We start from the raw sequence: 18,652 nt of genomic DNA, 5'->3' as shown, positions 1-18,652 counted from the left end.
TTTATGTAGTGTTCCATGATTCATTGTTTGCATATAATAACACCCAGTGCTCCATTCAATACATGCCCTCTTTAATACCCATCACCAGGCTAACCCATCCCCCCATTCCCCTCCCCTCTAGAACCCTGTTTGTTTCTCAGAATCCATAGTCTCTCATGGTTCGTCTCCCCCTCCGATTCCCCCCGCTTCATTTTTCCCTTCCTACTTTTTTTTTTTTAACACCTAATGTATTATTTGTCTCAGAGGTACAGGTCTGTGATTCATCAGTCTTACACAATTCACAGCACTCACCATAGCACATACCCTCCCCAATGTCCATCACCCAGCCACCCCATCCCTCCCACCCCCCACCACTCCAGCAACCCTCAGTTTGTTTCCTGAGATTAAGAGTCTCTTATGGTTTGTCTCCCTCTCTGGTTTCATCTGGTTTCATTTTTTCCTCCCTTCCCCTATGATCCTCTGTCTTGTTTCTAAAATTCCTCATATCAGTGAGATCATAGATACTTGTCTTTCTCTGATTGACTTATTTCGCTTAGCGTAATGCCCTCTAGTTCCATCCACATTGTTGCAAATGGCAAGATGTTAATTTTTTTATGGCTGCATAATATTCCATTGTATATACATATACCACATCTTCTTTATCCATTCATCTGTTGATGGACATCTAGGCTCTTTCCATCGTTTGGCTATTGTGGACATTGCTGCTATAAACACTGGGGTGCATGTACCCCTTCGGATCACTACGTTTGTATCCTTGGGGTAAATACCCAGTAGTGCAATTGCTGGGTCGTAGGGTAGCTCTATTTTCAACTTTTTGAGGAATCTCCATACTGTTTTCCAGAGTGGCTACACCAGCTTGCATTCCCACCAACAGTGTAGGAGGGTTCCCCTTTCTCCGCATCCCCGCCAACATCTGTGGTTTCCTGACTTGTTAATTTTAGCCATTCTGACTGGTGTGAGGTGGTATCTCATTGAGGTTTTGACTTGGATTTCCCTGATGCCCAAAGCATGTTTTCGTAAGTCTGGTAGCCATTTGTATGTCTTCCTTGAAGAAATATCTTTTCATGCCTTCTGCCCATTTCTTGATTGGATTATTTGAGTATTGTTGTATTGTATTGTATTATTTGGGTATTGAGTTTGATAAGTTCTTTATAGATTTTGGATACTAGCCCTTTATCTGATATGTCATTTGCAAATATCTTCTCCCATTCTGTCGGTTGTCTTTTGGTTTTGTTGACTGTTTCCTTTGCTGTGCAAAAGCTTTTTATCTTGATGAAGTCCCCATAGTTCATTTTTGCCCTTGCTTCCATTGCCTTTGGCGATGTTTCTAGGAAGAAGTTGCTGTGGCCGAGGTCGAAGAGGTTGCTGCCTGTGTTCTCCCCAAGGATTTTGATGGATTCTTGTCTCACATTTAGGTCTTTCATCCATTTTGAGTCTATTTTTATGTGTGGTGTAAGGAAATGGTCCAGTTTCATTCTTCTGCATGTGGCTGTCCAATTTTCCCAACACCATTTATTGAAGAGACTTTTTTCCACTGGACATTCTTTCACACTTTATTGAAGATGAGTTGACCATAGAGTTGAGGGTCCATTTCTGGGCTCTCTATTCTGTTCCATTGATCTATGTGTCTGTTTTTGGCCAGTACCATACTGTCTTTTTTTTTTTTTTTTTTTTTTTTTGCAAGAGAGAGAATGAGAGACAGAGAGCATGAGAGGGAGGAGGGTCAGAGGGAGAAGCAGACTCCCTGCCGAGCAGGGAGCCCGATGTGGGACTCGATCCTGGGACTCCAGGATCATGACCTGAGCCGAAGGCAGTCGCCCAACCAACTGAGCCACCCAGGCGCCCAGTACCATACTGTCTTGATGATGACAGCTTTGTAATAGAGCTGGAAGTCCGGAACTGTGATGCCACCAGCTTTGCTTTTCTTTTTCAACATTCCTCTGGCTATTCGGGGTCTTCTCTGGTTCCATACAAATTTTAGGATTATTTGCTATGAACTCTTTTTTTTTTTTTTAAGATTTTATTTATTTATTCATGAGAGATAGAGAGAGAGAGAGAGAGAGGCAGAGGCAGAGGGAGAAGCAGGCTCCCCACGGAGCAGGGAGCCCGATGCGGAACTCGATCCCAGGACCCTGGGATCATGACCTGAGCTGAAGGCAGACGCTTAACCGACTGAGCCACCCAGGCGTCCCTGAACTCTTTTTTAATAACAACACAATTAACGCATATTAGGCACTCATTTTCTATGAAGCAATTTATACGCATTTCCATACATAAATATAATTAGTGTAGCAGACATGGACCGTCCCTTCAATTAAGGACTGGTGCTGCCGAGAGCATGGTTAGCTGGCAGGGTTAGCTTTGTCAGGGACTGCCTTCCTTGGCTTTGAGCCACAGGTGAGCAAGGGGTGGTACAAGGGCCCAGCCATTCCCACCCAACGCCAGATGCCTCTAACAGGCAATCTTCACCCCAAAGCTCCCTAAGGGCCAGCTTCTCCATGTGGCACCTCCTCTGCCTGCCTCTAGCCCTCTCCCTCCCTTCACTTCTCACTGGTGCTCCTCATAAATCCTCTATCCTCCAAGCCCATCTCAGGGTCTGCTTCACAGAGAACCCAGCCTGAGATGATCATCAACACCCCACTTCGCAGCTGAGCAAAGACCCACAGTAAGTAACTTGACAACGTAGCACAGCTAGTAAGCATCAGAGCAGGAATGCGTCTGCAGGTAGTCAGGGCAACCTTACTCTTAACCACCACATGATATTCCCTTTAAGAAACAATGAAAGTTATAAACCCCTCACCAGAGAAGATATACAGATGGCAAGTGAGCCACGAAAAGATGCTCCACATCACATGTCATCAGGGAAATGCACATTAAAACAACAGTAAGATCCCCCTCCTCTAAATAAATAAAATCTTTAAACCAGCAGTAAGCTCCCTCTGTGCACCTGCTGGAACGGCCCAAATCCAGAACACTGGCAGCACCAGATGCTGGTGAGCACGCGGAGCCGCAGGAACGCTCATTTTTGTGGCTGGAGGGGACACACGGGGGGCAGCCACTCTGGGCGACAAAACGCCACATACCGTCACCACACGATCCAGCAGTCATGCTCCCTGGTCTTTACCAAAGGAGCTGAAAGCTTATGTCCACCCAAAACCCGCCCCCCGGATGTTCACAGCAGCTTTTATTTATAGCTCTAGCCGCAACATTCATAACTGACCCAACTTGGAAGCAGCCAGGATGTCCTTCAGTAGGTGGATGGATAAACACACTGTGGCCCATCCAAACCCTGGCCTATGCATCTGTGACAAAAGAGAAAGGAGCCATGAAGCCATGGAAAGATAGGGAGGAACCTTAAAGGCATCTGACTGAGTGGAGGAAGTCGGTCTGAAAGGCTGCATCCTGTAGGATTCCAACTCTGTGACCTTCTGGAAAAGGCAAAACTACGGAGACTGTAAAAAAATGAGGGGCGGCCAGGGTTTGGGGGGAAGGAACGGATGAACAGGCAGAGCACAAAAGATTTTTAAGGCAGTGAAACTACTCTGCATGATATTATGACAGCGGATACATATCATCACACATTTGTCCAAAATCACAGAATGCACACCACCAAGAGTGACCCCTAATGTCAACTGTGGGCTTTGAGTGATAAAGACATGTCTAGGGGCGCCTGGGTGGCTCAGGTCCTGATCCCAGAGTCCTGGGATCAGGTTTCCTGCTCAGTGGAGAGTCTGCTTCTCCCTCTCCCTCTGCAGCTCACCCTGCTTCTGCTCGCTCTCTCTCTAATAAATAAATAAAATCTAAAAAAAAAGAAGACGACGTGTCCATGTAGGTTCATCAACTGTAACAAATGTACCACCCTGATGGGGATGTCAGTAATGAGGAGGCTGTGCATGTGTGGAGGCAGGGGTATATGGGAAATTTCTTTGTTTTCTCAATTTTGCTGTGAACCAAAAACTGCTCTAAAAAATAAAATCATAACAAAAACAAATTAAAAAAATCTAAGCAGTGAAAGTTATAGACCCCCCACAAAAAAAAATATATATATACATATATATATTCATATGTGTGTTTGTATATATATGAAAAAGCAAACCTTTTCACATATAATTTCAGAAGTTTCACAGACCTTCTAAACGATCCTTAGGTCTAGTTAAAAATATGAAAACATAATACTTTCCCTAGGGCTCAACAGAGAAATACCCAAATTCCACTAGTTTTTACATCACTTGATAACATAGGATATCCATTCTCAAGTCCTGAAAAACCATCCATTCCTAGAAATTCTGCCCTCCAGCCATCCCTACAGCTCCCTGGATTCAGTCCTAGCCCTTTCCTCCATTCACTGATTCCAGGCAACTTGAGCCACCTCGGGCTGCGCAGAGGCTTGAACCAGATCTCAAACCTGGAAAAAGTAAAGGCTTAAAACAAAGGCTCAAGACTGAAAACCTAAACTTGACAGTTCTTCAAAATGGGGGTGGTCAAGGAAAGTGGTGGTCTACCTGAGGCAGTCTACCTGAGTGGATTAGGTCATGTGGTACATTTCATTCACAAAGCCAAACACACTTCATCACGGGAAGTGCTTAATTACTTTGTGATACCTGAAACAAATAACAAGCAACCTCAGGCAGAGCATTTCTTTGAAATTCATACTTTGAACCAGCTCAGGGAAAAGGCCGGGTCCAGGGAGGGGCCACCCTACCTGGTTAATTCTACATGAGTTGTCAAAGTCAAGAGCAACCAATGGCTTGACTTTAAACACATTTTAGTTCTAGGGGCATCTGGGTGGCACAGTCAGTTGACCGTCTGACTCTTGATTTCGGCTCAGGTCATGATATCAGGGTCGTGGGACTGAGCCCTGCGTCAGGCTCCACACTTAGCAGGGAGTCTGCTTGAGATTCTCTCTCTCCCTCTCCTTCTGCCCCTCACACTTGCTCGCTCTCTCTCTCTCTCTCATAAATAAATAAAATCTTTAAACACATTTTAATTCTAACAGAGCCATGAGAGTAATTGTGCTCAGAACTCTGGTTTGAAGTGGAAAGAATTAAAATGGCATCAGAAGACTAGTCCCCGCTGTATAAAATTTACAAAAGCCCATTTCATGAAAAAGATGGAACACACTTACCTTTAAATTTTGATCTAATGTTTGCCAGTTCTTTGTTTATTCTCTTTATTTCTGCTTCTTTACTTTTGCCTAAAAAAGGAGAACACAAATGCATTCTTACTTTAACTGATTTCTGAGCAGACGCCTGTCCCCTCACAAGACCAACACATCAGAATCAAAGGCAGAACCACTGCTTTTAGGAGTCAAGGAAAGAAGCAATCTGCCAGCAGCCAAAACCAGTAGGGAGGTGGCTGGGACAGAAGCTGGGCCCTCACACAGGCCCCCCCAGGTCAAAACAGGTCAAGTCTGTAATCACCACACAGAAAAGCAGCCACTCTTAGAAAGGGAGGGGTCTACAATGCCATATTTAATCCTCTTTTGCCACAGTTTTGGAACTAAAAGCACTCAAAATACCTGCTAAACACTTTCCACAATAAATCATTATCAACTAACAGTTTACTCCTAAAATTGACTGTTACTGCCATGGATAATTTTTTAAAGTATAAAATTTTAACTATAATAGGCTTCTAATCTTCTTTCTCTATGAAATCACCGACCTACAAAATCTGATAAATCCACCTTTACCAAATGCGATGAGGTCTAGGAAGTTTTCTCCTTTACACGTAAAAGAGATGGAAGGTACATTATATACATGACAGTCAAACTTTCGCCACATGCTAGATTGCTAAATTAGACTTAATCCAACAAATATTTGTGTGCTAGAGCATGTCAGACGTGGAATGGGGATCGGACCATATTCAGTTTTACCCCACCTTGGCCAAGTGTGGAAACGAAGGCCTAGAGAGCATGGGAGACTTTCTAAGAGCTACACACCTTGACAAGTACAGTAAAAATATAAGAAATGATTCATCACACAGGGCACAGTGAGCTGTATATGAACACACATCTCTGTAAATTCCCATCACTTTGTGAAAGCAGGAACCAAGTTTACTATTAAGTGCCCTCTCCAGGCGAGCCCTTGCATTAGTGACTGTATTTGCAGTGGGAGGAAAGCCCCCCGCCCCCAGAACAGATGCCCAGACACAGGGCGCACCTATGTCCTCCTCCAGAAATGCTGCCCACATGCTCTGCCCTCCTTCGCCTCCCCTTGTAGAACTTATGTCACCTCCTCCAGCAAAGCAACCTCCCTCTCTCCAGGACTCTCCCAGAACATCATTTATCTTTTACTACTAACTTGCTAAAAAAATAGGGCCCTAGAAAGCCCCTGACAGAGCAGCTGGTGAGGACAGGGCCACGCAGCCTCACTCACCAGGCAACATTTAAGGTACCAAGACGTAGGTTAAAACAACACTTCCTGCCCTTAGGGAGTCACTGTTCCAGGCAGGGGTGGGGGCTGGAGACCTTTAACAGAACAAGCACAGCACAGTCAGCTCTGGGGAACGAGGGGTGCAGGCAGGCTGGGAGGGAGCATCCAAGCACCCTCACCAGCCCTGATGTCATGCAGGCCAGAGCCAGTCACAGTAGCTAAGATAAGGAGCAGCCAAAGGCTCCCTGAAGGGTAGGGAAAGGGAGGGGAAGGGGGCACTAGGTACTGCAGTGGGTTTTAATGGCCCAGGGTGGCAGGTCAAGGGCAAACTGTTTCTTAAGAAGTGTTATCTTTGCTCAAGTAGGCTTTTTGGACCTGGCTCAAGTGGCAAATGATATCTCGGTGGCCTTCTGCTTCACACCGACAAGGACTACAGGCAGCTTCACAACACAGCCCGGACTGAGTGCAGAAGACACAGCACTGCACACGTGCCCACGTGTGCCTGTGTTTGAGTGTGCACCCGTGTATGCGTGTGTGAGCATGGACGTGTACGTGTGTGCTCCTCACCAGGTGTACAGGAATCCATTTCTGTGCTGCTCTCTCTGCTATGGGCACTCGACTCCACCTACTCAAACCTTACAGGAAAAGAGACCCCGAGTGGCAGAAACCTACGCTGTGCAGTCAAAAGGGGTCAGATCTACAGCAGAGATAAGGAAAAGATTGGGAGGCAGTGGAAAGAAGCAGTAATGCTAAATGAGCTAAATCAGCTTTCATAAAACCCGCAGATATTACCCAAGATTGGAAAATCGCTAAATAAAACTAAAAGCACATAACGTTATAAAGTTATAAAGTAACCACCAGGAGAAACAGAAACAAATGCTGAAACCAATGCTCCATCTGTGCAACAAGACCAAGGGTGAGGCAAGAAGCTGTGGCCTTGTATCCAAAGTTTTTTTAAAGAGGCCAATTTACAACAAACACACAAAGACACATTTTTTTTTCAATCAGGGCAGGTGAGGGTTCTCCTGGAGGAGAGGCACGAGCATATGCAGAGAGTAGGCTTTGGAGGCTGTGAGGCTGGAATCCCAGAGCAGCCTCTGTTCCCTCTGCAACTAAGGGGAAGTTACTTTTCATCTCTGAGCACACTCCTTCAAAAGGAAAACCACCAAAAGCCATGGGACTTCATGCAATTCATCTGCATGAGAGAAGGTAGAGAGGAAAGTGGTATATCGGCCAGACCGGAGGACAGGAGAGCCCAAAGCAGACCCGGGTGAGCTCAGAAGGCTGAGTGTGAGGACCTGGGGGCTAGAGCAGCCTCCCACCAAGCAAAGCCCGTGGGCCTGCTCTGAGTCACACTGAGCAGGAGAGGAACAGTGGGACAGGGAAGGTCCACAGAAGCAGGACAGAGCCTGGGAACCTCTGGAAACAGTCACCAGGTAAAGACGGCAAAGGGAGGGGAGCGCTGTGCGACAGAAAAGCCACCCTGGACCGTGCCTCCACCAACAGCTCAGAAAACTAATTTCACATAAAAATAAGTAACAGGCAAGTACTGAAGTCAAATCCCACATAAGGAGACTACAAGAACAAAGGGAAACAGGAGCAGAACAATATCCCCACGAACAAAGTAAGTGCCTCAGGAAGACACCCCAACAGAAGAGATCAAAATCAGAGCCCTCTATCTCAAAATAAGTGGAGAGACATTAAGAAAAATACAGAAGACATCTAAAATTCAACTAGAAAAATTCAGATATTAGGTAACAGAAGTCAAGTAAATTAGAAATTTAAAAAAATCATTCCAGGGCGCCTGGGTGGCTCAGTTGGTTAAGCGACTGCCTCCGGCTCAGGTCATGATCCTGGAGTCCCGGGATCAAGTCCTGCATCGGGCTCCCTGCTCGGCGGGGAGTCTGCTTCGTCCTCTGACCCTATCCCCTCTCAGGTGTTCTCTCTCTCTCAAATAAATAAATAAAATTTAAAAAAATAATAATAATTCCAGAAATGAAGAATAACCTAGAAGGAATACAAGAACAAATAAACACAACAGAGGTCTTGACAGAAGCAGAAGATACAAGGAACATTATTTAAACCAAACAGAAACGAAGAATGAAATAAAGGATTCAAGAAAAATTAGCAAATATTGAAAACAGACAAAGATGGCCAGTAGGAGGAAGACCGCCAACTAAGCAGCAGAACAGACTGCAATGCGTCATTTGAAAAGACTTTTCCTGAAATTACCACACTTGTACCTGGGAATATTGACCCCAAATAACACAAACCAACACCTATTCTAATAAAAGTACTGGACTTCAAAGGAAAAAAAAAAATCCTTTGGACATCTAAGAAGAAAAGAGCAAGCAGCTTATACAAGAAGGAGAATCAGAAGATACCCTCAAATTCTGGCGTCGCTTCACAACAGAAGAAAAGGATGTGACATCTGAGCTCTGTGCAGAAAGGAAACGTGAGACCAGGACTTTCCATCCAGCACAATCAGCCCCTTGTGTGCCCGGCACAAACTTGAGCAACATGAGAACCCAAAGCGCCGTAAGCGTGCCCTAGGCCGCTTGTGGCACTCCACGTGAGTGAGCGGACAGCCCAAGTTTCTGGGGACATCAAAGGAACAGCACCCAAGTGCGGGTGAAGGAGAGCATGCAGGTATTGGCACACAGGCAGACAAAACCCAGGTGCGGCCAGGCGGGGCAGGAGAGGAGGCCGGGCCAGGTGTCCCCATTCACCACACTGACAGTGGCAGGCTCAGAGCCTGTCATGGGGTGCAACAGGGTAAAGGTCACAAGGGCTCGGGAGATAGCCTACCCAGTCACCCCCAGCGCCCCTGAGATTCCTGGTGTGGAGGAGGTTCAAGAGAAAACCCTGGCTGTCCCGAACTGAGCTGGAGTCCACAATGACCTCGTGAGACATTTTACGTGTATGGGTATCTCCTAGAGCTGTCCTCTGAGGAGGCTTAGAACAACGGCGTCTGGTAGCCATGAGCACCCCCACCCCCAGATCATGCTCTGGGAGCACCATTTCCCACCACAAGAAACCAGGCTTCCTGGTAAAACTGCTGGCTCCACGACTGGGCGAGGCCCATGACAAGCCTGGACTTCACAAGGACTATCAAAGACCACATACCACCAGGGCCATGTCAGGAACACTCAGCACCCAAATGAAGAGAGTCCATTAGCTAAAGGGGGGACAGCCTGAGCTTCAAAAAGGATAAAAAGTGCAGTGGTAAAAAATCACAAAAACATTTAAATCCGTGAGTTCAAATTGCACTTAAAAAAAAAAACAAAGCACCTAATTAGCCACCTTGAGAGGATATTAAGGAACAAGTTAAGTTGAAAACTGGGAAATAAAAGGAAAGAACCAAGCAGCTCTCCTGCCTCTTGCACATGAAGCATCCCCCTGGGTAGTCGCACAGGAAGGGAAGGGTCTCTTGACAAAAGCATCCCAACGCAGCGATGAGAAGGACTGAGGAGATCACCCTTGGGCGTCCTCCTGAAGGACTGGCTGGAATGGAGCCGGGAGGCGGGCAGCTGCTAGCACCACAAGCCCCCAGGGAACAGCACGGTGTCAGCTCTGTGGGATCTGGCCTCCGTCCCCAGCGGCCAGACAGCCAAGAACACAGCGGAACGCACCAGGACTTCCACAACTTACTGTCCCTTACATGTCCTGGGTCTTCAGCAGACTGTTGTGAGGAAAAGAAAGGAACACTGATTAAAAGATTAAAGCACAGGACATGTTTAGAAATGGGCAAGACCAAACCACAGCATTCAGGATGTGTCCTTGGGTGAGAAACCTGTAAAGGACGCAGAGCTCAACGATGGCAGTAGGTTTGGGGGAGGTGAAGGGGACAGGGCTGCCTGGCGACCAACACAGATGAAGGGGTCTGGACAGGATGAGTGGGGCTCCCTCTCGAGGGGAGGGACCGGTTAGGCCACGCAGGAACTCCTAGCAAGAGGGGAACTCACGAGACGGTGAGCAGACACACCTCAGTGGAAGGCCTGCTGCGGGAGCCTACAGGGGCTTAGGTTTAGGCTGGACTGCCAGAGTCACAAACTGGACTACAGCCCCAGGGCCCCATCTCATGGCAGAGATGCCACCATGGGGGCCAAGGAGCACCTGCCCTTACAACCTAAACCCACAGATGGAGCCCTTAATTTGACACGCTGCTTTGACTCTACTGAACAAGGCTATCCCTCAGCATTAACCCTGAAAATGTCAAAGGGGAATTCCACCTGCTGCACTGATAATCCATATACAGATTAACACATCCAAACCAACACGTATGTCCTAAATTTACCAAAATGCCCTGGTAGGAGGCCTCTTCCACAGTGCGCCATCAATTCACCATTCTCCATGAGGTGAGGATAATGCAGAGCAACCTGTCCACCGGGGTCTGTCAAGGGCTTTCCTGGCAAAGGCTAGTTCATGCTCACTCATAATATACTTCTCTCCAGGCAGAGGACCCCAGCAGCAACCAAGCCACCCCACACTGCTGGGAGCAAATCTAGCAAAAATCTTATCTTCTTATATGAAGCATTAGCTTTCAGGACAGGGAGAGGTTTACTGCCCACTCTGACTTCAGAAACCCATTTTGAAAGGGAAAATTTGTCAACAAGAGTAACTGGACTACAGTGATAAGCTTGACAGGGCTTGATCTTTGTTCCACAGGGAAGAGATCCTGGTCTTCGCCACCCTGTATTGTCTCTATCTAAAATGCAGCAGGCCGGTCAGCCACTGAGGATACTGAGCTTATAATAGGCAATCCCCACAGTGGACTTAGGAGCTCTGCTAGCTAATGAATAACCTGGACTAGCCCAAAACCATTGCCCAAAAACGAGCTACAATTTGTGCCCAGTAAGTAGCAAAGAATGCACTCTGTGCGGATAGGCTTTGATAAAAGCTCTTGGATTTTTAGAATTACCGACCCTGGTCATTCTTCCGGAATAACATGCTGGTTAATGATTTCTTCTTGTTTGCATGCTGAACTAATCAACTGACAGTATTAGTGTTCTGTGACCCTAAGTTTGGAAACAAACAGTACAGGAGCCTATCACAACTTATTATAAGATACTAAACCACTAAAATCTGAAGGTAGTAAGTATGAAATTTACAATAAAATTTGGTCTAAATAAGGAATTTTAGTCTGTGTATAAAATGATTTCACTAAGTAAACCTAAAGCCCAAAATTTACCAAACAAAAACCTATTTTTTTAAAGTTTATTTATTTTTAGTAATCTCTACAGCCAATGTGGGGCTCGAACTCACAACCCCAAGATCAAGAGTTACATGCTCTTCTGACTGAGCCAGCCAGGCATCCCCAAAAGCCCATTTTTGAAGGAAGATACTGCTGCTAAAATTCCACTGAAGGTGTCAGCACAGTGGTCCACAAAGTCTGCAATCAAGCCTGGACTGGAATGCTGTTCCATGTCTCAACAGCTATGTGACCTGAGGCCATCAACTTAACCTCTCTGTGCCTCAGTTTCTCCTTCATTAAATGGGAATACCATCCATCAAAGGGCTGTGATGAGGACCACACAAGATAACAAGCAAAAAGTGCACACAAAGCAGTGTGGCCACAGAAGGCTATAAGGATCGTCATCAGGGATATTCTCTACATTTTCTCTTTACTAATACATTGGAAGGGTGGGTCTCAGAACAGAAACCCTCAAAAACAACAAATTAGAAGAAAAGACGTCAAAGATCAAAAGTTGTTACGCCATAGAAGATAAAGTCACTCTTAACTCTGACAAATGTTAACTGGATTATCTTTTTTTTATTGAAGTGTAATTGACATACAATATTATGTTAGTTCCAGGTATACAACATAGTGATTCCACATTTATATACATTCAAATGTATACAGGTGGTGAGATCAAGCCCCACATCAGGCTCCACACTCCGTGGGGAGTCTGCTTGAGATTCTCTCCCTCTGTACCTCCCCCCCTCATGTGCTCTCTCTCTGTAAATCATTTTTCAAGAAGTTTTTTTTTTTTTAATCTATAAATCTAGCTGCCATCTGTCATCATACAAAGTGGTTACATATTATTAACAATGCATTACATCCCCATGTCTTATTTATTTTATAACTGCTACTCTGTACCTTTTAATCCCCTTCCCCTTTTTTGATCAAGCCCCAACCCCCTCCATGGCATCATTATGTTCTTGGTATTTTTCTTTTTTAAGATTTATTTGGGGGGCGCCTGGGTGGCTCAGTCGTTAAGCGTCTGCCTTCAGCTCAGGTCATGATCCCAGGGTCCTGGGATCGAGTCCCACATCGGGCTCCCTGCTCGGCGGGAAGCCCACTTCTCCCTCTCCCGCTCCCCCTGCTTGTGTTCCTGCTCTCGCTGTCTCTCTCTGTCAAATAAATAAATAAAATCTTTAAAAAAAAAGATTTATTTGGGAGCGAGAAAGCGCGCATGTGACCAGGGAGGAGGGGCAGAGGGAAAGGGAGAGAGAGACTCCCAAGCAGACTCCACGCTGAGAGCAGAGCCCAACTCGGGCTCAATCTTCGACCCTGAGATCAAGACCTGAGCTGAAATCAAGAGTCAGACGCTCAACCAACTGAGCAAACCAGGCACCTGACCAGTATGTTCTTGTATCTTTGAGTCTGTTTCTGTTTTGTCTTGTTTGTTTATTTGCCTGGTTTTTTAGATTCCACATTTAAGTGAAATCATATGGTATTTGTTTTCCTCTGACTTATTTCACTTAGCATAATACTCTCTAGGTCCATCCATGTTGATGAAGATGGTATGATTACATTTTTTTTTTTTTTTAGAGAGGGAGAGAGAGAATCTCAAGCAGACTCCCCACTGAGTGCAAAGCCCAACATGGGGCTCAATCTCAGGACCCTGAGGTCACGACTCAAACCAAAATCAAGTCAGATGTTTAACTGCCCCTTGTTCTTTTTTATAGTTGAATAATATTCCTGTGTGTATGTGTGTACATGTACATGACAAGTACATGTCAGTCATATCTTCTTTACCCATTCATCTATCAATAGACACTTAAGTTGCTTCCGTATCTTAGCTATTGTCAATAATGCTGCAATGAACAAAGGGGTGGAGGGATCTTTCGGAGTTAGTATTTTTGTTTTCTTCAGATAAATACCCAGAAGTGGAACTACAGAATCCTACGGTATATTAATTTTTTTTAAAGATTCGTCTATTTATTTTAGAGAGAGAGTGCATGTGCATGAGCGGGGAAAGGGACAGAGGCAGAGGGAGAGAGTCTTAAGAAGACCCTGCGCTGAGCACAGATCCCGACACAGGGCTCAATCTCAAGACCTGGACATCACAACCCAAGCCACAACCAAGAGTCAGATGCCCAATTGACTGTGCCACTCAGGCACCCCAGTATTTTAATTTTTTGAGGAACCACCACACTATTTCCATAGTGGTTACACCAACTTTCATTCCTACCAAACGAGCACGAGAGTTCCCTTTTCTCCACATCCTCACCAACACTTGTGATTTCTTATCTTTTTGATAGTAGCCATTCTGACAAGTGTGAGGTGATATCTCATTGTGGCTTTGATTTGTATTTCCCTGATGATGAGCGAACTTGAGCATCTTCTCATGCGTCTGTTGGCCATGGTATATCTTACAACTTTATTGTGACATAATTCATATATTGTACAATTCACTCATTTAAAGTATATAATTCAATGGCTTTTAATATAACACAGTTGTATATTAATCACCACAATCTAATTTTAGAGAATTTTCATCTCTCCAAAAAGAAACCCTATGCCCTTTAGCAGTCACTCACCAATGCCTCCCTCCTCCAGCCCCTGGCAATCACTAATCTACTACCTCTATACATTTCCCTCCTCTAAACATTTCAGAGAAATAAAATCTTTATGTCACCTTTTGTGATTGGCTTCTTTCGCTTAGTATGTTTTCAAGGTAGCATGAATCAGTATTCCAACTCTTTTTATTGCTGAATAATACTGCAATACAGTTGATCCTTGAAAAACATGGGTTTAAACTGTGCAGGTCCACTTATAAGTGAATTTTTTCAATAAATACAGTACAGTACTATAAATGTATTTTCCTTATGACTTTCTGAATAACACATTCTTTTCTCTAGCTTACTTTATCATAAGACTATTGTATATAGTGATAGTGGTGCCTGGGTGGCTCAGTCAGCTAAGCATCCAACTATTGATTTCAGCTCAGGTCATGATCTCCAGGTGGTAAGACGGAGCCCCACGGCAGGCTCCTCACTCAGCAGAGGGTCTGCTTGGGATTCTCTCTCTTTCCCCCTGCCCCTCCCCCTGCTCACACACATGCATGCACTCTAAAATAAATAATCTTAAAAAAAAAAAAAGAATATAGTATATAGCACATACAACACACAAAATATGTATTGACTGTTTATGTTACTGGTAAGGTTTCTAGTCAACAGTAGGCTATTAGTAAAAGTTTTTTTTCTTGGGAGGGGGGAGCAAAAGTTCCATGCAGCTTTTTGAATGCACAGCGGTCAGTGCACCTAACACCATGTTGTTCAAGGATCAACTGCATATGGATATACCATATTTTGCTGTTTATCACTTGATGGATTTTTGGGTTGTTTCTACTTTTGGCTACTATGAATAATGTTGCTATGAACACTGGTGTAATAGTTTTTGTGTGAACATGTTTTCATTTCTCTTGAGTGGACACCTAGGAGTAGAATTGCTAGATCATATAATTCTGTTTAACATTTTGAGGAACTAACAAGATGTTCTCCCAAAGGGCAGCACCATTTTATATCCCCACTAGAAAAGAATGAGGGTTCCAATTTCTCCATAACTTTGCCAACACTTGCTATGGTCCACCGTTTTTCCCCCCTATTTTTATTGTAACCCATCTTAATGAGTGTGAAGTGATATCTCACTGTGATTTTTGCATTTGCCTGATGGCTTTTAGTGTGCTTATTGGACATTCATATGACCTCTTTGGAAAAATGTATATTCAAATACTTTATCCATTTTTAATTGAACTGTCTTCTACTCAGCTCTTTATGTATTCTGGATACAAGCCTTTTATCAAATAAATGACTTTCAAATATTTTCTCTCATTCTTTGGTTGTCTTTTCACTTTTTTTTTTTTTTGGTTAAAGTTTATTTTTTTAGTATTTTATTTATTTATTTGAGAGAGAGAGAGAGCACAAGCAGGGGGAGAGGCAGGCAGAGGGAGAGGGAGAAGCAGGCTCCCAGCCGAGCAGGGAGCCCGACGTGGGGCCCAATCCTGGGATCATGACCCGAGGCGAAGGCATACGTTCAACGGACTGGGCCACCCAGGTGCCCCTAAAGTTTTATTTATTGAAGTCATCTCTATACCCAACATGGGCCTCAAACTCACAACCTCAAGATTAAGAGTCTTATGCTCCACTAACTGAGCCAGCCAGACACCCCTGTCTTTTCACTTTCCTGATAGCATTTTGAAGCATGAAAGTTCTTAATTTTGATTAAGTCTAATTTTTTTTGTCACTTATACTTCTGTCAATGTATCTGAGAAACCATTTCCCAAGGTCACAAAAATTTACTCCTATGTTTTCTTATTAAGAGTTCTACAGCTTTAAAAAAAAGAAGAAGAAGGTAGCGGGAGGGGAAGAATGAAGTGGGGGAAATTGGAGGGGTGGACGAACCATCAGAGACAATGGACTCTGGAAAACAAACTGAGGGTTCTAGAGGGGAGGGGGGTGGGAGGATGGGTTAGCCTGGTGGTGGGTATTGAGGAGGGAACATTCTGCATGGAGCACTGGGTGTTATGCACAAACAATGAATCATGGAACACTTCATCTAGAACTAATGATGTAATGTATGGGGATTAACATAAGAATAAAAAATATATATATACAAACCAAAAAAAAAAAAAAAGAGTTCTACAGCTTTAGCTTTTGCATTTAGGTTTATGATCCATTTGAGTTAATTTTTGTGTATGGTGTGAGGCAGGGGTTAATTTCATTTTTTTCTACCTGTGGATGTCCAGCTCTCCCAGCACCATTTGTTTAAAAGACTATTCTTGGGGCGCCTGGGTGGCTCAGTTGGTTAAGCCACTGCCTTCGGCTCAGGTCATGATCCTGGAGTCCCAGGATCGAGTCCCACATCGGGCTCCCTGCTCGGCAGGGAGTCTGCTTCTCCCTCTGACCCTCTTCCCTCTCATGCTCTCTGTCTCTCATTCTCTCTCTCTCAGATAATAAATAAAATCTTTAAAAAATAAAATAAAATAAAATAAAAGACTATTCTTTTCCCCCACCGAATTGTCTTGGCATTCTTGTCAAAAGTCAAATGACCAAAAATGTAAAGGTTTATTTCTGTATTCTCAATATTATTCCATTAATCTATATACCCATCCTTATACCATTAACAGCACTGTCTTGATTACTTTGTATTAAGTTTTGGAATAGGAAAGTGAATCCACCAACTTTGCTCATCTTTTCCAAGACTAATTTGACTACTATGAGTCCCTTGAATTTCTATGTCAATTTTAGAATCAGTTTATCTCAGGGAGGGAAAAAAAGGCACCCAGGATTTTTTTTATTGCATCAAATCCATAGGGTAATTGGGGATTATTGATATCTTAACAATATTGTCTTCCAAACCATAAACATGGGATGTCCTTCCATTTATTTAGGACTCCTTTACTCCCTTTCAACAATTGTTTGTAGTTAAGTGTATAAGCCTTACACTTCGTTAGAACTTATTCCTATGTATTTTATTTCAGGACTCAAACTCATAACCCCGAGATCAAGAGTCACATGCTCTACCGACTGAGCCAGTCAGGTGCCCCTGTATTTTATTCATTTTGATGCTATTATAAATAGAATAGTTTTCTTCATTGTTAGTGTAGAGAAATACAATTGATTTTTCTATATTGATTTTATATACTACAACCTTGCTCAACCCATTTATAATTGTAACAGTTTTCTAGTGGATTCCTTAGTATTTTCTATATACAAAATGATGTCAGCTATACATAGGGATTATTCTATTTCTTTCCAACCTGGATGCCTTTTATTCTTTTCTCTTTCGTCATTGCCCAGGCTACAATCTGCAGTATTAAACAGAAGGAGCAAACATCCTTGTCATGTTCTTAATCTTAGAAGGAAACATTCAGTCTCTCACCATTAAATTAGACCTTAGCTGTGGACTTTTCATAGATACCCTTTATCAAATCAAGAAGTTCCCTCATATTTCTAGTTTGTTGAGTATTTTAATCATAAAAGTGTACTGGGGGGACACCTGGGTGGCTCAGTTGATTAAGCGTCTGCCTTCGGCTCAGGTCATGATCCCAGGGTTAAAAAAATAAATAAATAAACTTAAAAAAAAATATTTTAACTTCTATATTCACAATGGATATTATACTGTAGTTTTCTTTCCTATAATGTGTTTGTCTGGTTTTATCAGGGTAGTAATTAGCTCAGAATGAGTTGGAGGGTATTCCTTCCTCTTCTATTTCTTTTTTTTTTTTTTAAGATTTTTTTTTTTTAATGATTTATTTGAGATAGAGCACAAGCAGGGGGAGCAGCAGAGGGAGAAGGAGAAGCAGACTCCCAGCTGAGGTGGGAGCCCAACATGGGACTTGATCCCAGGACTGTGGGATCATGACCCGAGCTAAAGGCAGACACTTAACTGACAGAGCACTCAGGTGCCCCTTCTATTTCTTTTCAAAGAGTGTGAAGGATCAGAACTGTTTATTTGAGTTTTGGGGAGAATTCACCAGTGAAGCCATCTGGGCCAGGATTTGTTCTTGTGGGAAATGTTTAAATTACTAACACAATTTCTTTACTTGTTATAAACCTATGCAGATTTTTTGTTACTTCAGTCAATTTCAGTTATTTGTGTCTTTCTACAAATTTCTCCATCTTATTTACCTAATTTTTGGTATACAATTATTCACAGCATTCCATTGTAATACTTTTTATTTCTGTAAAGTCAGTAGTAATGTCCCTTCTTTCACTCTTGATTTTAGTAATTTTGAGTCTTTTCTTTTTTTCTTGGTCAGTCTAGCTAAAGGTTTGTCACTTTTGTTGATCTTTTCAAAGAACCAATCTTTGATCTAATCTTTGTTATCTTCTTTTCTGCTTGCTTGGGGTTTTGTTTGCTTTTTTCTGGATTCTTAAAGTAAAATATTAGGTTAATGATTTGAGATCTTCTTTCTTAAATAGGTATTTACAGCTGTAAATTGCCCCCCAAGTCTGCTTTTATTGCATCCCTTACGTTTTAGTATATTGGGTTATTTTCATTAATCTTAAAGTACTTTTTTTAACCTCCCTTTGTTGAGGGAGGTCATCAA

At 43.4% G+C, this 18,652-nt stretch overlaps 1 protein-coding gene across 4 annotated transcripts in view; it reads right to left on the bottom strand.

The window, feature by feature from the left end:
- The window catches only part of AP2A2 (adaptor related protein complex 2 subunit alpha 2), an 88,739-nt gene that overhangs the window by 44,328 nt on the left and 25,759 nt on the right, over window positions 1-18,652 (bottom strand). For 3 of the 4 annotated variants that reach the window (XM_064575974.1, XM_064575975.1, XM_064575977.1), the window contains one exon: window positions 5,126-5,194. The exons of the other annotated variant lie outside the window; for it this stretch is intronic. In XM_064575974.1, the coding sequence (XP_064432044.1) occupies window positions 5,126-5,194 (69 nt within the window). Of the gene's footprint in view, window positions 1-5,125; window positions 5,195-18,652 lie in introns of those variants that run through there. 4 annotated transcript variants of the gene reach the window in all.

This window comes from Mirounga angustirostris, unplaced genomic scaffold, assembly GCF_029215605.1.
Source record: "Mirounga angustirostris isolate CCGP_5_RB_7025 unplaced genomic scaffold, mMirAng1.0.hap1 SCAF_13, whole genome shotgun sequence".
NCBI lineage: Eukaryota > Metazoa > Chordata > Mammalia > Carnivora > Phocidae > Mirounga > Mirounga angustirostris.
This window is presented reverse-complemented; position numbering and strand designations above follow the sequence as displayed.